The sequence below is a fragment of the Anomalospiza imberbis genome, chromosome 22 (assembly GCF_031753505.1).
Source record: "Anomalospiza imberbis isolate Cuckoo-Finch-1a 21T00152 chromosome 22, ASM3175350v1, whole genome shotgun sequence".
NCBI classification, from domain to species: domain Eukaryota; kingdom Metazoa; phylum Chordata; class Aves; order Passeriformes; family Viduidae; genus Anomalospiza; species Anomalospiza imberbis.
In genome coordinates, this window is record NC_089702.1 from 4,801,645 (window position 1) to 4,821,896 (window position 20,252).

A 20,252-nucleotide genomic window follows, 5' to 3' on the forward strand; every position below is an offset into this window, starting at 1 on the left:
GGGCCGGCCCGGCCAGCGGCAGGACACGAGCTGGGCGAGGTCACAGCCCCTTCCCGGGAGGGCCACCCGCTGCCCTGTGCTGGTGTGGGGTGCTCGGGTCAGCGTCGTGCTGTGGCCGCCCCTCGGGCCCCCTCCCCGCCTTGCCGGGTGGCCCCGGGCAGGGACGGCGAGGGATGCGGCAGGAGCAGGGGGAGCGCGGGGACGGGACGGGCTGTGCGCTCCGAGGAGCAGGGGGAGAGGAGGTTTTGTACCTCATAGTGTCACTGATTTTGAAGTCCTGGAGCTAGAGCTGAATGAACAGTAAAAGCAGGTTAAATCATTAACCAGTTAGGGACGGGGAAGCAGCTGTGAAAGGAACAGAGGAAGAAGGCCAGATTATTATTTTTGTTTCTTTTCTTTTTCGTTTCCTTTCCTTGTCTTCTCTCCCGGTGGCCGCCGTGCCGCGATCACAAGCCCTGCTTGGCCAGCGAGGCGGACACCTCGTCGGCTAGCGTGGCCAGCTGGGGGGAGTCCACCAGGTTGATGCTGCCGGTGGAGGAGACGTTGCTAAGGCGGCGCGGGGAGGCATCTCCGGAGATGGTGGGGGACTTGTAGACGATTTCGGCGCCGTGGTCGGTCTTGGCTTTGGCGTTCTCGCGGAAGGTCAGCTTGTGAGTCTCAATCTGTGAGGGAGAGGAGGGCGGTCAGGGGCGTGGCCGGGGGACAGGGGGCCCTGCCAGACCCGGGCACGGCCGCTGGGAGCTGGGAGCAGAGCTCGGGGCGGTGAACCAGTGTCCCCAGTGCCCCGGGCCTGGGCATGTCCCACGCACCAGAGGGGACAGCAGGACCTGAGCATCTGGATGCTGCCAAATCCTCCCCAGGCGAGGTCCTGGGTCCCAGAACACAGAGGGCACAACCTGGGCTGCTCCCACTCCCCTGGCAGAGATTATGGGGGGACATGGCACATGAAGCTTCCCCTTAGCCCACGGAGCTGCTCCCTGGAGCCAAACCCCTCTCCCGGTGAACTGCATCTGCTTTGCTACTTACAGGTGCCCTCCCCAGCCGAGTGCAAGGCTGGGGGCTGGCTCTCCGTGGGGGTGAGTGGCTCCAGCACCAGGGCCTGGAGCCCAGCGGGGTCTGGGCTCGGGGTCCAGGTCTTGTCTTCCTTGCCTTTCTCTCTCTACAGGTGAAGAAACCCGCCCAGGGCAGTGGGGGGCAAAAAATGCATCAGCAACAAAAACCATGATCCAAGAAATGTCAGCCAGAAGGAAAAAGACAAAAAATATAGACAAGAAATAGAAAACTGGGGAGAAAAAGATCTGAAAAACGGGGCCATTCACTGACTCATAGAAAGAAGAGTGGCTGCCTTTGGAACCAGGGAGGAAAACTCTCCAGGAACAGCACGGGAGAGCACGGGGACTTGGGCAGAGCACGGAGCACCCAGCTCCCCACGGCACACCCGGCACAGGAACCAGAGCTCAGCATAAAGAGCTGTGGACCGTGAGTCCCAGTGTGGATCTGTGTGTCACAGAGCAAGGAGGGGGCTTGGGGGACACGGGAAAGGGGCAGCAGAGCTGCACCTGGACTCAGTTACACCCACAACCTCCTCCAGGCTGGGTTTAGGCAGGGGAGTGGCAGCCACCTGAGGAAGGCTGAGGTGGTGATGCCACTGCTGGGTCAAAGCCTTGCAGAGAAACTCCCCTGCAGAGGACAAGTGCTTCAAACTATGGCCCAGTGAATGTGCCAGGATGTGACAGAGGCATCACTGGAATCACAAAACCGATGGCAAAAGGCTCAGTGAAGCACAGGGGAGGCTGATGCACGGCAGAGAGAAGGGTAAGGAAGTCAAGCGGTCCCGCAGTCAGAGGCCAGCTGGAGGTGAGAGCTGGAGCTGCACAGAGAACACGTGGCCAAGAACAAAGTGCCAAAATACAGGAGCTGAAACAGAACCTTCCCCTCCCACTGAGACAAAAGCGCTGCAAAAACAAGCAAGATAAAACCCGCTTTTCCCTGGGGAAGCTGAACCCTGCGTGTCGCCAGGCTGGAGCCTCAGCTCTGTGCTTACCTGATGTTCTCACCCCCCTGCCTGCTGGGGACCTGGTGGCCTTGAAGCCCAGCTGTGGGGCTGTTTTACTTGGCCAAGACTCACTGAAGTCACCATCAAAGCCTTGGTGGGGACAGCTCAGCCCCAGCTCACTTCCCTGACCTTTTTGTCTTTCAATTTTGCTTTTTGTCTTTCAATTCAAATCCCCCCAAACACTCCCCTCCCTTCACAGAGCCCTCGGGCAGGAAGGAGAAATCACCTTCTGAAGGGGCAGTTTGCTGCAAAGTCACCTGTTCTAAATAAAGCTGAGCCTTTAATGCTCCACTTTCACTGGGGATCCAACAGCTCTGCAGCTCCCCAGCTGCCAGCTCAGCACAGCATGGGACTCGCCGGTGGTGGGAAGGGTTTGAGGCACAAAAAACTTGAGAGGCAGCAGAAAGAGCAGGAGAGGCTGTCGCTGGCTCGTACTCGGGTGGCCACAGGCCCCAGAGGAGGGACACGGGGACATCCTGGCAGCTGTGCCACGCTCTGGCCCCGTCTCCTCACGCTCACACCCACAGCAGGACACACCTGTCCCCAGGGCCCCTTTACCTTTTTATTGCCTCCTCCAGGGACGTGGCTGATGTTATCTAAGGACCCGATTTTCGACTGCACCTTATCTTTGAAGTCCAGTTTCTCAGATTTCACCTCCACCTGGCCACCACCTGGAAGAGAAGAGGGAGAGCTGGGTCAGGAGCTGGGAACAGCACCCAGCACCCCAGGGCTCCCTGGGGCGCTCCAGTCGCTGCCTCCCCTCACCCCCTGCTCCTCTCCACACCCCCGTGAGCCTGAAGGGTACCTGGCTTGTGGTGGATGTTGCCCAGGGAACCACATTTGGACGTCACATGGCTCAGGTCGACTGGCTTGTAAATGATTTGCACCTGTCGAGAGGAGCAGGGGATGAGCTGGGGCCAGCAGGGGCCAGCTGGGGCCAGCAGGGGAGCACAACACACAGCAGCACCTGAGCTGGATTGGAGGGAAAGGACAGCTCCAGCCCCAGGAGGATTAATGACACCAAAGAAACTGCCATCAGAAACGGGAGATCATTAATGCCCGTGTGCAGGAGCCTCTTAACATGTCAGCATGCACGAGATCACCTCTCCACAGAGCGGGGAGCAGAGGCAATTTTAAAGTGCTCGAGTGAGAGAGAAAGTGGAGTGGTAATTAATTAAGATTTGCATACATATCATCCAAAAGGAGGAAATATACCAGAGAGAAAACGTAAAAAATAAATACCTTTTCTGGTGTAAAACATAAAGCTTATGTCCACAAAAACTGAAAGAACAGAAATGATCAATGTGCACAGAAATTTCAAAAGAGTGAGCAAAATATGCATTTCTGAAAAATGCTGTAACAGAAATAAGGGTTAAAGGAAAAAAAAAAACCAAAAAAAACCAAAGTTTAAATATCTGGAGTCGACATCATAGAAATTAAAATGGCAATTACAAAGTATTGAACCACAAGAGCATTTTGTGACATTTAGGCTCTGTTTTGATGTGCTTTGCCCATGATGTCTCTGAAGGTGAGCTCCAGCAATTCCACGGATCCCCCCCGTCCCCCGGGCGCGTGGGGCCGGCGGCCTCGTGGCACAGACACTGGGGACAGGGACACACACGGGGACACCAGGGGGGCTGCAGTGCTGCGACAGCAGCCACACACCAGGGAGGAGCCTGGGAGCAGGCACACACACGGCAGCTACGGCAGGAGCAGGAGACAAGGGGCAGAAAACATCCCCAGAGCCCCAGGAGTTACCCTGGAGCCTGGTTTGGGACTGCCAGCACCCCCAGACTGCCTGTGGGGCTCAGCCGGAGTCGGTGGGGCTGTGCAGGAGAAGTGGCATCATCCACGCCTCGAGGCTGGCTCCGGCTCTGGGCACAGCCTGGACTTCCCGGGGAGCATCTGCTGCTCCCCGAGTTTCCCCCAAGCACCACAGCAGGTGTGATGCTCTCACCAGTCCCAGGAGGATGTGCCAGCACCAAAGGGAGCTGTGCAGAGGAGCCGACTCCTCCCAGCAGCCCCCGGACCAGCACCAAGGATCCACTGCAGCCTCTGCCCCCCATCTGAGCACCTGGGGCTGACCCAAAAGCCCCAGGGGAAGGTGCAGCCTTCACTCCTCACGTTGGCCCCAAGGCCCTCAGTGATTGTCACAGCCCTGAGAAACATCCCTCACCCCTCCCTGGAGCCAGGAAAAGGAGGAGCAGCTCCAGGCACAGAGCCCTGCTGACCTGCCTTGTCTCTGCTGCTCACACAGACCAAAAGGCACATTTGACAGGAGACAGAGAGGGAGAAAAGCAACCCCTCAGGGTCTGGGAGCACACCGTGGACACAGACGTGGAGACAGCGTTGGGAAAGGTCACATGTTTAATGCACTTGGGCAGGAGAGGAGCTGGATTTGGTTGGAAAGTAGGAAACAGACCCAAAAAGGGCAGCTGGTGCCTTTCTAAGCCCAGCTGTGACCCTGAAGGGTCTCTCAGCAATTCAGGCACCACTGAGACCTGGGACTGAAAGTCCTCCTGTTTCCAGAACAAGCAGTCAGCAATTGGAACTTTCTGCTCTCATTCCCAGTCCCTTTTTTGACAGACAGGGCTCTGTCATCCCTTCCCATCCTGCTGGGGAGCAGAGAAGGATCCTCTCCCATTTTAGCAAGAAAGGAAAAGGGGAACAGAGTTGTTTTCCAGGGAAAGCAGTGCCAGAGACCTGGGGATCCCACCCCTCAGCATCAGCAATGCCAAGGCCAGCTCCTGCCTAAGGCCTCCGCTGGTCAGAGCATCCACAGGCTTCAGAATCCAGGCACCAACCCCAGGGAGTGGCAGCTCCCTCTGGAAGCAGGGATGGCTGGCCAGGGGGTGCTGCTGCCGTGGGGTTTAAGTCCCAAAGGCCACTGAAGCCCTGGGGTCTCTTGTTGCCCCTCTCCCAAGGGAGCCCCAGGCCCAGCCCAGCCCCCAGGACAGCCTGACGCTCTGCCCCTGTCAGGCTCTGCTCCCAGCGCTGCTGCAGCCAGGCAGAACTCATGGGGTTTTCAGTCCTGGCAGGGCCTGGGGAGGGATCACCACCCCCAGATGAAAATTCAGGTAATTCTTAACCCAGTGCAGCTGCAAAGGCCCACGGTGTGAGCTCTGTGAGGAAGGGGTGAGCTCATCACCAGCCCCAGCATGGAGGACTGGTGGCCAACACCAGCTCCTGGTCCACCACAGCCGGGGCAGCCCAGGCAGGGCAGGAGCCCAGGGTAAGGAAGAGGAACAGCCATGGAGCTGCTTCACAGGGGGCTGAGCTCTGCAGAGCAGCTCCTCTGGCCTAAGTAACTGCAGAGTGACACCAAATTTAAGCCAGAGGCTGCAAAGCCAGCTGTGTCCCTGTGTTCACCTGCCAAGCCTCCTGCAAGGCTCAGTTTCTCAGGGAGGGCGTCCACAGAGATCAAGGAAAATCCATGGGGAACATCTCAGACCAGGCCCCACAAACCCCAGTGACGCTGTCTGGGGTCTCAGGCATGCGCCTTCCTTGGCCCAGCGTCTTTCCTGGACCCAAACTGTCTCCAGCTGTAAATCCACCAACCTCTGTGGAGTTTCTCCAGGTTTCTGGCACAGTAACTGAAAGCTGAGCCTGGTATTTATGTGGGAACAGCTGGAAATGCCAGCGCTCAAATCAATTAACTCAACAATCCTTCAGGCTCAGCCTCCGTGGGCGCTGCCGGACACATTCGTTAGCAAGGAGAAACTTAATATTTGCATGGATCATACTTGCCTGATGGGAACGGGCACGCTGACAGGTTGGGCAGGATCATGTCCAATTTAGCAGCACATTGAGCAATGAGGACTGGGTCTGCTCATAAATCTACCCATCTCCTGCATCACCGTGTGCCTGAGGCCCCATCCCGCAGACCAGGAGGCTTTCAGCCTTGCAGGCAGTGCAGAGCCCTGGGGTTTCTGGGGTGGTTTGTTACAGACGTGGTTTGGACACGGGGCAGTTAGTTCTGTCCATGTCAGGCATGTCCAGGACTTGTTAGGGTTCATTTTTGGGTTAACGGGGGTTAAATGACAGCACGTCCCCAATGGCTATGTGACAGCAGGGTGGCTGCAGATAGCATTGGTGATTAGTGTAACAACATGCCACTAAAATCAGGATTATTACAGTGCATTCAAAGTGTGAAGGTACTCACACTGCCTCCGCCCGGGATGTGTTTGATATTATCCTTTGAGCCACACCTGGATTGAACGCTGCTAAAGTCCAGCTTCTTATTAATTATCTGCACCTTTGGTAGCCAGAAAAGAGTCATTGCACGTCACCAATAGCTATCTGATGGCAGGGTCGCTGCAGATAGCATTGGCAGTTTAGTGTACACAACATGCCACTTATTATAAGAACTATGATAGAGCATTGAAAGTGTGAAGGTACTCACACTGCCTCCGCCCGGGATGTGTTTGATATTATCCTTTGAGCCACACTTGGATTGAACGCTGCTAAAGTCCAGCTTCTTATTAATTATCTGCACCTTTGGTAGCCAGAAAAGAGCGTGAGAAACAACATGACCATCTGCAGCTTGACCATGTGTTATATCCCTAAAACCAGGAACCTGCCTTCCAGTGCCAGCAGTAAAAAGGAAAAATCTCTGGCTTGCCGCACAGATTTCTCTGTTCCTGGGCTGGAAAGGGAAGATGGAGGTGGGCAGGTTATAGCTCGAGACTGGGCAGGCCTGGGTAGTGGTGCAGCCCCGGGTCCCAGGCCACAAACACCAGCCAAAAAAGCCAGCCCAGCCTGGATCCTTCCACGGAACAAAGCAGGGAACTGGCAGGGCAGCAAACCCGCTGGGAGGCAGGGCTGAGGCACCACCAGGGCTCAGAGACAGCTCCTGCAGAGCCAGGGGGATGAGGAGGGGTGGAGCTGAGAGAAGAAATGCCTGCCCAGATCCAGCTCCGTGGAGCCAGGCACCACAGCCCCCTTCTGGGCCAGGCACACCTGGCCTTGGGCAAACAGGTGCCACTGGCCCGGCTGGGGAGCGGGAGCTGCGTGTCCAGCACTGGGAGAGGACACGCAGCTCTGCTCTGCACGGGGCTCACACTCCCTCCACAGCTGCCAAGAGAAAGCCAACGCTGCCAGGGATGCAGCCCCATCCCAGGGATGCAGCCCCAGGCCCCATCCCAGGGATGCAGCCCCATCCCAGGGATGCAGCCCCATCCCAGGGATGCAGCCCCAGGCCCCATCCCAGGGATGCAGCCCCACCCCAGTCCTGTGGCACATTCCCAAGGAGTCCCTGGTGGGTGGGAGCAGGGCTGGGAAGGGCTGGGGGCCACATGGAACCACTGCTAGCCACACCCTGCAGCCCCAAAGCCTTCCCTGCACGCTGATCCCCGCGCTCACAAAGCTGGCTCCACTCAGGGATTGTTTTCCCCACTGGCTGTGTAGGGAGCTGCCCTGGAGCCACCTCAGGCACCCGAGCAGCTCTTCCGGACAACGCCAGGGTGAAGACAATCCCTGCTCCTTCCCCACACACCCTGGAGTGGCTTTACAACCCCCACAGGGGTAAATGCAGGTGACAAGGCACAGGTCTGAGCCTGTGAGAGGGACCACGAGAGCCCCCAGCAGTGCCACCTCCCTGGGCACAGACACTCCTGGTGGCACCATCCCCAGGGCTGAGCAGGCACCTCGCCTCCATCCCAGCAATCCAACCCCAGCCTGCTCCTGCCAGGAGAGCTCCCTGCAGCGCCCTGGCTCTCCAGCATGGGAAGCACCACGGCTGGCCTGTGCCACCAGCAGGATTTTCCAAGCTGACATCAACTAATCCCACAAATCAGGACCAGGCTCTGCCAGAGCAGGCTCTGCCAGAGCAGCGCTCGGTGATGCAGCCACAAGAGGAGTGCTCAGGCCATGCAGGAGCACAGGCAGGGACGTGGCCTGGCTGCCCCTGCCCTGTGCCCCGTGCTCCTCTGCTTGCCCAGGCTGGGGGTCTGGAATCTCCAAACCCATTTCTGACCAGCCTGAAATCAAACATCTGGGATCAGCCCCTTCTGCTCCAGCTGCAACCATTCTGCTGGGAGCAGCCTCAGAATCCCAGCAGAGCATCCAGCCATTCTCCCAATGTCCCAAATTGTCCCAAATTCAGCTGTTCTTTCTCTTTCAGCAACAACAACAAACAGAGAAGCAGAGAAGGGGAAAAAAAAACCAACTTGTAAAAGCTGGATTAAAAAAGAACAAACAAATAATTTAACTATTCTCCAGTAAACAAGGGTTCCTTCTAAAATCCCTGGAGAACAGGGTTTGTGGGGGTGGGAAGAAAAACCCATGTCTTGTGCTAAGTGGGCAGGAGGGTTGAGCCCCCCCAAAAAGGACACTGTGCTCACGTGCTGCTGTCTCACGACCAAGAGCCCTGCCCAGGCTCCAGAGCCCCCCTGGATGGTGGCACAAAGCCGGTAAATTGCCAGCCACGGTGGAGAACGCCTGGAAAGGCCACGGAGAAGCAGGCTGCCATTTCACAGGATGCAGAGGAGCCAGCTCAAAGCCCCCCTCTCCCCACCCCCATGCCAAAGGGGAACATTCAGAGCCACCGAGGTACCTGCTCACGCAAAATGTCATGCACAGCACTCAGGGAACGTTTGTTATGGCTCTGCAAGGTCTGAAGCCAGGCAGTGTCACCCCAGGACAGGCAGTGTCACCCCAGGACAGGCAGTGCCACCCCAGGACAGGCAGTGCCACCCCAGGACAGGCAGTATCCCCCTGCCAGGCTTGTAGAATTTAACCCAAGACCCTCATTCCCAAGCACTTGGAGCCCAGAGGTCACTTTGCTCGTGGAACAACTTTTCTGGGAGTGCAAAGCGTTTGAAAGGACAGAAGTGCCACCAGTTCTGGCCGTGCCCCCTTGCACTGTGTAGCCAGACAGCACCTGGTGGCACAACACGACCCAAAACCTTGCCAACAGAGCTGGATCCAAAATCCCAATGTCTGGCAAAATGTGGGGTCCGAGCCCGGGACCCTCAGAGGGAGGAGACAGACCTTCCTGTCCTCTCCTGCAGTGGGGGGAGGACTGCTCCAGGCACAGGGTGGGATTCAGAAACACAGCCCTGACCCTGCCTCTCCTCAGGCCTGCAGCTCACCACCTGCAGGGAACGTCATTCCCCCATGAGACCCACACCACGAGCTCTCCGTGGGACAGCTGAGCTGCACTAAGCCAGGCAAGGAATTCCAGGCCAAGCATCCAAGCCAAAACCTTCCAGGTAAACCAGAGTCAGGCTGGGAGCCCTGGCCACTGCCCGGCTGCTGCTGCTCCAGGGAGGTTCTGCCATCCCAGAGGGAGTGTCCAGCACCCGCTGTCCCCGCAGGACAGGAAGCAGAGTCCGTGTTTACCTTGCCACCTCCGGGCTGGTGCTTCAGGTTGTCAGTGGAGCCGATTTTGGACTTGACGTTTTTCAGGTCGGGCATGGGCGCGGCCGACGGCTGGACGCGGGTCTTGGCAGAGGCGGGAGATTTCGGGGGGGTGCGAACCACTGCCACCTTCTTGGGCTCCCTGGCTGGTGGGGTGGGCAGAGAGGGGGTGCGGGAACGGCTGCCTGGAGTCCCGGGGGAGCCGGGACTGCTGTAACCGCTTCTGTCTCCAGACTTGGGCTGCTCACCTGCAGTTTGCACACAGGGCAGCCCCGGTCAGGACCCCGTGGGGGCTGCTCTGCCTCGTCCCAGAGCCCACCCAACAGCCCAGTGCAGGGGGAGGGTGGTGGCTGCACTTTCTTCTAGTCCATTTTGAAGGAAAAACCGTGATGCAAAAGGCAATTTCCTAACATCCCAGAAGGAAGGTGGTCTCCACTGCCTGGATCATCAGTAAGACTCCCCACCCGAGCGTGGCACGACGAATTACAGACAAAAGACACTCAGAACCACTTTTCTATTAGGAATTTGGAAGCACTTTCACAAAATTATTTTCTGGAATTAACTAAGGCTGATCGCTGAGCAGCTTAGCACTGTCCCCAGTTTGAAAAGGAAATGAAAGAAAAAAAGAAGACCCTTAAACATCACCTTTCTCAGTCTTTGCTGCTGCAGGAGGTGGCTTTTTCTGCTCCTTTCTGCCTGTTTAGTGAATGAGAAAGATGCTTAAACATAATAAAGCTGGAAAATTAATTGACTTAAGGTTTTATGCAGCTCTGGTTAAGTATGAAATATATGTATACATCCAGTGAAATGCACCATTTTAATGGAAATTCACAATGCCTGATGCTTTCTGGGGTTTTCCTCTCTGAGCATAATGGGCTAATCTCCATTCCTGTAATCGAAGAAGTGATCCTCTTGCCCCTGGTCTTCGTGAAACATCATCAGACAGAAAACGAGTAGATGGATTAAAAAAATGGAGCTGCCTAAATCTTCCAAATTTGAGGAAATCCCACAGGATGAAGCAACTGGCCTCTCCTACACACTGGAGACTGTATGAGCACAGGGCACTGAGCAGCTCGACTCAGAGGGAAGGAGTCCCAGGAGAGGGCTGGGTTCGGTCATTAACCCCTGGCACTGCCCAGCAGCAGCACCCAGCCACCAGCACACGGCTGCCACCGTCACCTACCGGAGCTGGGAGGGGTCTTGGGGGCCGTGGGGGTCTTGGCCGGGATGCGGGTGGCGTTGGTGGAGTTCCTCTGCGCCTGCCCCGCGCGCGCCGTGCCCGTCTTGGAGCCACCCCTCGCCTCCGGGCCCTGGGGACACAGCGGGGACGTCAGGGACAGGCTGCCACCCCTCAGAGCAGAGCAGGTGAGACCCTCCCACTTTTCCCCGGGATTCCCCACCCCTGGGATGTGCCTGGTCACTCCTTGTGTCCCAAGTCCACAGGCAGGGCACAGGAAAGGCTGGGACCTTTCCCAGGTGAGCCCTTGGCTTCAGCTACGCCATGCACTGCACCCTCACACCTGGCTTAGCCACACCTCTGCTCTCTAAATTTCATCCTTTGGTCTCCCTTGTTCTGCCAAAATTTTGTCCAGAAGATAAATTAATGCCAGCACCTGGGACTGGCACAGGGTGCCCAGAGCAGCTGTGGCTGCCCTGGATCCCTGGCAGTGCCCAAGGCTGGACACTGGGGTTTGGAGCAGCCTGGGACAGCGGAAGCTGTCCCTGCCATGGCAGGTGGTGGCACTGGATGGGATTTAAAGTCGTTTCTGACCCAAACCATGCCAGGATTCTATGTGACCTGCACTCCCTGTGCTTTCCCCCCACCACGGGTGTGTTTATGTGTCTGAATGCCACAAAGGGAAAAAGCTCCGAGGTTCTGTTCACCCTGCAGGATGAGCCATGGATGTGCTGCGCTCCCTACTCCCCGTGCAGCACCTGCAGCTCTGGCACAGCTCAAACTCACCTGAGAAACAAGGAAGGGCACCAAGGGCCCTGGCCAGGGGGGACGGGGTCACCCCTGCAGCAAGGAGCCCTTTGTGCTGGGTCCTCCCAGCACCAACCCGGGGCCAAGGCTGGCTTCACCAGGGCAGCTGGAGGGAGCACATGCCCCTCTCCAGGGACAGGGAAGCACCTGCAGCAGCCAGGAACGCCAGGAATGCCTTCAGGTGCTGCCTCTCTCCCAGCCCAGTCCCTTACCTTGGCTTTTGTTCCCGGCACTCCTGTGCTGGCAGGCCGGGGGGTGGCAGGACAGGCTGGTTTGGAGGCAGAGGCAGGGCTGGAGGGTGCTTTCGGAGGGGCTGCGTGCCGGAGGGGGGGCATGGAGCCGGGGGGTTTGGCAGGGCAAGGTGAGGATTTCTTGGACGTGGAAATGAAATAAAATGGGAACAAAAACAAAAGAAAATCAGCATGGGAGGGAAATAAAATGGGATCAGCGACATTAAATGGGATTAGAAGGTGCAATACAGAGCTGGGTGTGGGGTGGGGTAGACAGCCAGGGCTGTATATAGAGAAATAACCTATTTCAATGTTAGAAAATAATTCTATTCCTCATCTTTAACTCTTCACCCACTGCATTTCCCCTCAGCTTGTCCATTATCCCACTCAGGCACTAACCAGGATAATGGCCAGCTGAGCTAAACCTCCTCCAAATTACCAGTGTGACAGATATTGTTTAACTTCTGGGATTTACCCATTATTAAACTCTGTTCCTCACCCAGAACACAACCCAGCGTCTTTTTTGGGGGTTGTCCTGTGCAAGCCAGGAGCTGGATTTGATGATTCTTGTGGATCCCTTCCAACTCAGGATATTCTACGACCTGCAAGGTCTAGATTATTTAATTTAATGTTTTAATTACATGTTTTGCTCTTTTCACAGTTATGTTTGTCCCCAGTGCAGTTTTGAGTCTGCTCCAAGGTCAGCTGCTGCCTTTCAGTCCTGGGCTGAAAAAATGATTTCTCCAACCTCCCACCCAACCCCACGAGCCACGTGCTTGATTTAGATTTGACCATTTCCTCACCCTCAAAGAACCCATGGATTGCACCATCCAAACCCAGAGGGAGGGAAGAAAAAATAAAAACATTCTTGAAAACAAATGGAAAAATGGAACATAATGGGAAGGTTTCCTAAGAGGCAGAACAGCAGGGCAGGAGAGGAGCCAGGAACATGGACAGGTGTCACCCCTGGTTTTGCTTTTTAGCTTACCTTGGGTTTCTTTTCATCAGCTTCGGTCCCTTCCTTGTCAACACGACCTGACAGATGGAAACACACAGTTACACCTCTTGGGCCTGGTGAAAAACTCCAGAGATGACAACACACTGCTGGGGGTGTTCCCTGTCCCTGCTCTCCCTTAATACTGTTCTTAGAAATGTGACAAAGTCACCACTTCTTGCAGAAATCCTTCCACCACTCCACAAACACGTTCCTTCTGTGTTAGCAGATGATCCTCTGTTAGTCAGCACTGGGGACCAGACACCCCAAGGAGGTTTGTGAGAGAGCATTTTGCCCAGATTTCCACCCAGCTCCTGCAGGATCCATCCAGTCCAGGACACAAAGTTCCCTTCAACCCTACACACGAGTCTCTGGAACGCCCACTTGTTCTAACAATTATATAAATAGAGACCCAAACTGAAGGAAGCCCCAGTCCAGCAGCACTGTGATCTCATTTAAGGGGTTCTTCAGTTAGTGTTGCAGAGCACTTTTATCCCTGGCTGTTGTTAATTCCCATCTCTCCTGGCAGGCTGCTCCCTGCCTCCCAGCACAGTGCCCCTTCCACCTGGGTCAGTCTAATTAGGAGATTAGAAATGGGGAGGAGATAAAGTCTGTACTACAAGGCACTCATAACAAAGTCCTTTTCCCCCTATCTTCAGCTAATTGGGAGGAGAAGCTGCTGATATGCTCCCCAGTGTTGGGAAACTTGTCCTGGGGGATCGGCCCTTTCCTGATGACATGGACAACGCTGTTAATCCAGCACTGACCCCTCCCAAATTCAGCTGAACTGCACACTGGAGCAAGGCTGGAGCCGAACAGCCACCAAGCATCTCTGTCTTTGAAGGGAAAGACCATTAAATAATTAAACTTCCCCTACTGAATCAGAAGCTGGCTGGCTCTGGGCAGTGCATCCCCACCCCGCCATGGTTCCAGGCTCCAGTGCAAGCCATGCCAGTGCCCTGCAGCACGAGAGCGAAGCTTCCCACTGCTGATCCCACAGGGAACAACGAGAAATATGTTCTGAGCTTTGGCTCCAGTGGAAAAAGCTCCATCAACAATTTCTGCGTGAGCCCCGCGCAGCAGAGCCGCAAGCCCAGCAGCATTCCCAGGCTAATGGGAGCAGCCAAGCCAGCTCTGGGAAGGTGGAGCTGGGGGAAAAGGCAGAGCTTCCCCCAGGACCTGCCCTGGAGAGCCAGAGCTGAGGTACAACACGGTGAGACACCAGCACGTGTCCTGCTGCCCTGGCTCGTTACCACAGCTCACAGCAGCACCTGCCTTCGGCCACTGAGCCGGGCCCTTGGGACATTCCTGAGCCCAGGAGAGGTGGAAAGCAGAAAGGAAAGGTCTAAGGGACGCTCGAGCATTTAGTGGTGAACTCAAAGCTTTACCCAAGGCTGCCCTCCCAGCCCAGCCCAGCCCCACACACTGTTTAGATGCCTCCAGACAGACAGGCAGCTCCTGCTGAGCCCCCAGAGCCAGCACTGTGCTGGCACACCCAGGGACACCCCATCCAGAGCTGGCATGGCAGCAGGATGCTTTGGAAGAGCAATGGACATGCCTGGCAGTGGGGAAAGATCCTGCTGGCTGCAGACCGTGCCTCCAGCAGCAGTCAGTAGCGGATATTTAAGGTGAAAGTACAAGAAACAGGATCAGCGTGGGGGCTTTTCCATGGTTAGACCTGCCATCCTTGCCTTTTTCCTCCTCCCTCCTCTTTAGGAAAGCCAATTCCAAGAGTTATTGGACCAGACATGCAAACCAGATGGCACGTGTCCTGCCGGAACAAGCTGCACACGCCAGGTGAGCCCCACTCCAACATGCCAGAGCCACGTCCAGGTCCTCGTCTTCTCGGGGAAGGTGCCAGGTGGGAGTTAAGGCGCCCACCCAACAGATCCAAGGAAATCAAAACAAAAACAGGTGAAAAAAGCATGATTAGGGACACGCCAGCACCATGCAAGGGACGCAGAACCGCAGCACAAGGGTGTGTCAATCCAGTCCAGGACTGAGTAAAGAGGGAGGGGCAGGGAGGGAGCAGCAGCGCTGTGGGTCAGTCACAGCACAGGTCCAGGCCATTTCCAAGCAGCAGGAGCCGAGGTGGCAGCAAGCTGCAGTGCTGCATCAGACAGCCCTGTCGGGAGGCAGCAGCTGGAGCACACACCTTTGAGCAGAGGCACACGACTGGCCTTGTCGGCAGCCAGCCCACCGGGCTTCCTCCTGGGCGTCCGGCGGCCCCCTGCGTCCGGCACAGCCTCTCCCAAAGGAGCACCTTCACCCACTTTCTTCACATCATCTTCCACCTCAGCAGGGAGTTTGGCTGTTTCTAGCACGGGCCCAGAATCTTCTCCCTCCCTGGGCTCAGCCTCTTTTTGGGAGACACTTCCAGAAGGCTCTGATAGGGTGGTGTCTGGACTTCCTTCTCCCGCCAGCGGCTCTCGCTTCTCCTCTTGCTCCTCTCCTGCTTTATGTGACTCAGCTTCAACCAGAAGTGCCTCTCCTGGGGTGTCTCTGAGGACACCTTTGGACTTGTTTTCTCCATCATATTCTTCACGAGTCTCCTGGGCAGCTGCTGAACACGAGCCTTTTTCAGGTCCCAGAGAAACACGCTGATCCACAAGGGAAGGCAAACCCTGCCCAGAAGTTTCATCAATATCCCGGTCCTCATCCCTCTCCCGTCCGCCGGAATCTTCTTTTATCGGGGCTCTGGCACACAAAGGAGATGGTCCATCTTTGTGGCCACCTGTGCCACCTGCTCCTGCCAGACCTTCTCTGCCTCCCTGGTCCCACAGCTCACTGCTGCCTTCGGGGCTTCCGGAGCCTTGGTACATGTCCAGGGGTATTGGGATGGTGACCTCGATTCTGGTGGGGGCTGCTGCCGGAGCCTTGGTTTCACGGGACAGAGGTGGCTGCTGAGGCCCCAGCCCCTGCTCTGGGGGCTGGCTGGCACTTTTTACTGCCTCTCCCACACGCTCCTGAGGGCCAGGCTGGAGCTTTGGAGAGCTCGGCTCGCCTGGAGCTGAAGTCGTGGGGTGTGAAGCACGGGCAAGAAATTAGCACAGGCATGTCAAACATCGCGTAACGTGAGAGAATCAGCATTTCTACTGGCAACCAAGAGATAAAAGCAAGTCCCACCCCACCCCACTGAACAGACAATTCGCTCCTACAGTGGCTTTTGCCTTTAAAGAACTCTGACCCCCACGGGAATCAGGAACAGCACCTGGGAGATCAGATTCCTGCCTGGACCCAGCTCGGAGGTGGCCAGGTTCACCCTGCACTCCATGAACTGGTTTAGCTGTAGAGGTTTCCAGAAGCCAAGAACATTCCCATTTTCCCTAACACCACCACTGGACCATCAGTTTGCTGGTCAGTGCCCACCTCTTCTTGCCTCAAGGGCCTGAACAAGGGCCAGGGCCCTGTCCTCCTTCCTGACCTCACAGAACCCCCGCTTGGGAGATGTTCAGGCACACACAGCACTGGCTTCAGAGATCAAACCACCTCTGCTTTGCTCTTTGATCATTCCCACTGCCCAGGAGCTTGGGAAGAGCACTCCCATGCCACGCCAGCGCAGGGAAAGGACTGTGGAGAAGAACGTGGCTGTAGCCACAGGGCCACAGCAGTGTGGGACCGTGCACCCCCTGAGAGCTCCAGTGCTGCTGCTCTGCCATCATTCGGGCTGAGTGACATCTGAACCCCAGAACCTGAGGCCACAGAGACAAAGATTTGTCTGTTTCTCTTTTCTTTTTTGGCGTGTGTGTGTGTGTGGAAGAGGGGATTCTCTTCTGTGCATGACACAGACCTTTACAATTCCACCCAACAAGTGCTACATGAAGCCAGATCTTCCAACTGAGCTGGAGCTTTTCTGTTGGAAATCCCTTGAGCTGAAGGAAAGATGCCCTGAGCAATGGAGGATTCCACTTGGACATGGGTACATTGCTTTGGAGTCAACCAGCCCAGAGAGAATGTGCCCCTTGTATTATGAGCTGGCTCAGCTTCAAGGACTCTTTGGTCTCTTTGAGCACTGATCAGGTAAAGAGCCTAAATCAGAGCCCTGAGATCACAACTGTGGCTTTGGCAGATCAGCAAACAAGACTAAAACAAGAAAAGATGAAGTCAAGACCAACTTGGTGTGCTCCCCATTTTAAGAGAATATCACAGTTAAGTGAAACAACCACACAAAGACCTCGTATGTGACAGCTGAAAGATCCCAGGACAAGGCAGAAAGGGCTTAGTAAAAATCTGGTGAGAAACAGCACTAAAACCAGAGCAGAGAGAACCTCAACCCCCTCCACTAACAATCCTGATTTCTTTTTTATAGTGGTGCCACTATTCCATATTTAGAAGAGTTGACAGTCCAAAAACCACTGGCCAGACAAGTAAGGGTTTTATTCTAATTGCAGGGAGCAGAGTGCACAGAATTGTGCTCATCTGTGTGTGGAAAGCAACAAAAACCTGAATTCTGCCCTGAGCTGAGAAGGCAAAACCTATTTACTTCTGTAAAAGACATGGATGTCTAAATGCACTAATGGAGCCATGAAGAGGAAAGACACTGCTCAGATGGAGGGATTTGTTAAGTTTACTGCACAGGAAACTGCTTCACAAAATGGCTTTTGACTAAGATTTTAAACAGCACACTGAATTGGTGCTGTGGTGTGCAGTGCAGGCAGGACAGAAACGTCACAGGGAGTCTCAAGCCCTAAGTCTGCCCCATGGAATGAAGCCAGCACTGGGGGCTTTGGGAAAACCAATTTTCCATCAAGTCTGAACTGAGGAGAGTCAAGAGAAACTTTCCAGGTAGCCAAATGGTCCCTGGATAATTTTCAGCCCACCTAAGCAGACACATAATGTGAGAGCACTCACTGCCCACTGTGTCTGGCTTCCTCACTCACTGGGACTGGGTTCTCCAAGACTGGGATGAGGAGAAAAATCCCTTTATGTTGAAGTCAGGGTACGAGTGAGTAGGTTTGAGTCCTGTTTTACTTTAGAAAGTCACAGTAATTAAAGAATTTACGGGTTTCACGTGTGAGCACGGGGCCTGGACTACCTCTGTTCAATCTGAGCAGTTCCTCTAGCCACAGCACATCCCAGCTCTGTCCAGCAGCTTTTCCAGCCTGGAGAACGCCCTGGTTTTGCAGCTGGACAAACAAGCACCATGACTTTGGTCCATCTGAGAGGGAAATCTGGTGTATGAGGAGTTGCAACTCCCTGAAACGAGTATGTTGGAACATCCCAGGTGTGTATGGCCCTCCTCTGCCAGGAACAGGGAGAGCTGCTGAGCAGGGCAGAGCATTTCCTCACAGAACAAAACTCCCAAGCCACCACCAACAAGTTGCACACGTGGGCAGCAACAACTGCTCCCAGTGACAGACAATTCACCCACCTTGAGTGGCATCTCCTGCAGCGTGGTCCTCCAGGTTGGGAGTGGCTCCTACGCCCGCCTCTTCAGCTGCTCCCAGGTCAGAGAAAGAAGGGGAAAAACATGATCAAAATAAGAGCTGAGTTTAAGCATGCGCCTGGAGAATGAATTTACCTCCCTGCTGAGGCTGCCCAGCAGAATGAACAGGATCTCTGCTGCATCACAGCAGGGCAGCATCAGAAAGGAAATCTCCCCACACCGATGATGGATCTGGGTAGATCTGTTCAGCCCCTGCTCTGCAGACCAGAGCAGCGTTTCACCAGCTTCCACATCCTAAATGGCAGGTTAGTACAAGCTCTTCCAGGCAGAAAACAGGCTGTTAAGGAGCAAGGAAACTTGTGGATGTATATCCTCTTCTACCCCCACCTGGCCTTTACACGGCCAGCAGCACTCCCACGAATGTCTCTTACCAGAGCTCACCTTCTTGGTGTCTGTGACCAACCTGTGAACCCTGCCAAGGCTGTGTGAGACCGGTAATTCCAAACCCGATACAAATCTAGAGAAATCCTGAACTTCAGGGCTACAGCTACATCAGAGAAGCATGGTTTTCTTCACAGTGATGATGGTTTGGCTCCCTCAGCATTTTTTCAGTTTATTCTGTGACTATTTTCAAACTAGCTTAAACAATTATATTGGTATGCCACAGTTCTCCAGTCAAACTAGGATGACTTCTGTTTTCCCCATTTTTTTCCAAGCAGTTCAGGATACACTGGCTCCCTGGGACAGTCAGATCTTGCACCAGAGCCCCCGTGTTTCAGCCCAGAGCTCCGCCAGCAGCTCAGGGACTGGATGCAGCACAGAAATTTCACTGCTGTGAGTTTGTTTCAGTGCTTGGCACTGGCAGAAGCCCTTTTCTACCCACTGCTTTTCTCAGGTCCTGCCTGATACTTCCAAGGAAAGCCACTGGCTATGGCACAGGGGACATGTCCTCATTTTTCACACACAGACCTGCCCTCCCAGATCCTGCTCTCCCACACACAGAACTGCCACAGTCACTCCCTGCTCTGCCTCTGAAAGGCCCCATCCTTCCCTGGAAAACCAGGCCCAGGTGCAGTGACCGCCCACAGGGCATTCAGGCTGAATTAGTCACTTCACTTCCTCTGCATTATCCTTAAAAGCACTGCTGCAGTGGCCTGGTTTTCACCTGCCACTCCAAAGACACCCGCGAGGGCTGGGCAGAGCCCAAGTGCTGCAGGACAGGCACCCAGGGGCTGCTGGCACAGGAACGACCCGGATCTGCAGGTAGGAGCCTGGAGGTGGGAGCCAAAGCCACCACAGAGACACCAGACAGAAGGATTGTCAGGTGTGGAGCAGAGAAAGAGAGAAGAAAAGGCTGCGAGTTCCCCCCAGGATGGGGAAGGCAAGAGGACAACTCAGAGTGAGGAATTATCTGGAGAAGAAGGAAGCAGCGTTGGGAGCAGTGTCCCTGTGAGAGGTTTCGTGGTGTTGTCTCGCAGCACCGACCAGTCCAGCTCTCTGCTCTGTCTGCAGCAAGAGATGAAGCTGCACCATGGTCTCCCTCACCTGTGGTTCCTTCTGGGATCTCCCCGTGCTGTTCCGCACCACCCTGATCCTCGTGGTCTCCTTCCTCCACTAAAGGTGCTGTGGCATCTGAAAAACAACACAGCTTTCACACAGCTGCTGAGAGGCAAAGCCCTCTGGAGGCCAGGATGTGCCTGAAGAACTCCGAGTGCTCGGAGAAGCACTCGGCTCCCTCCTTGAGCCAGTGGAGCTGGTGGAGGGAACAGCTAAGCATGACACGGCAAAGCCAGAACCACAGGGACACCATGAGCTCCCCCTGCCACACAACGTGCCACAGCGTGCTCCCTACGCTTCTGAAGGCTTTGCCTTTTTGTCCAAAAATCCAGCACTAAAAGCAGCCCCTGGTGCACAGTCCTGCATGGAGACATGGCTGGTGTGGAGCAGGACAGAACAGCTCCCCTGGACCTGCACAAAACACCCCAGTGTGGCTGCACCGTGCTCTGGGACAGAGGAACACCCAGCTCCAGCTACCAGAGGGGTGGCTGCTCATCTGACAGTCCCAATCCAGCTGGAAAGCAGGATAATATCCCCTCCTGCACCAGATAGGTTTTATGCCCTGATTTCTTGAGGCACTTTCCCGACAATCACTCAGCCCACGCCTCCAGCGGGACAGGGCTGGCACTGCGCAGCATCTCTACCCACCCTTCCTTCCTTTCAGAACAATTTTGTAAGCTAAAGCC

The 20,252-nt window shown here is 55.3% G+C and overlaps 1 protein-coding gene across 17 annotated transcripts in view; it reads right to left on the minus strand.

Moving 5' to 3' along the window:
- Positions 1–8: 8 nt before the first annotated feature.
- The window catches only part of MAPT (microtubule associated protein tau), a 40,430-nt gene continuing 20,186 nt past the window's right edge, over positions 9–20,252 (minus strand). Inside the window, exons 3-15 of one of the 17 annotated variants that reach the window (XM_068211929.1) lie at positions 19,555–19,641; positions 17,995–18,060; positions 14,779–15,627; positions 12,618–12,664; positions 11,612–11,770; positions 10,599–10,725; positions 10,061–10,111; positions 9,398–9,663; positions 6,459–6,551; positions 6,219–6,311; positions 2,862–2,943; positions 2,615–2,727; positions 9–662 (exon numbers count right to left, since the gene is read on the minus strand). In XM_068211929.1, coding sequence (XP_068068030.1) covers positions 447–662; positions 2,615–2,727; positions 2,862–2,943; positions 6,219–6,311; positions 6,459–6,551; positions 9,398–9,663; positions 10,061–10,111; positions 10,599–10,725; positions 11,612–11,770; positions 12,618–12,664; positions 14,779–15,627; positions 17,995–18,060; positions 19,555–19,641 — 2,249 coding nt within the window. In that variant the 3' untranslated portion in view covers positions 9–446. The remainder of the gene's footprint in view (positions 663–2,614; positions 2,728–2,861; positions 2,944–6,218; positions 6,312–6,458; positions 6,552–9,397; positions 9,664–10,060; positions 10,112–10,598; positions 10,726–11,611; positions 11,771–12,617; positions 12,665–14,778; positions 15,628–17,994; positions 18,061–19,554; positions 19,642–20,252) is intronic. The other 16 variants (XM_068211914.1, XM_068211911.1, XM_068211913.1 and 13 more) reach the window with 16 other exon arrangements.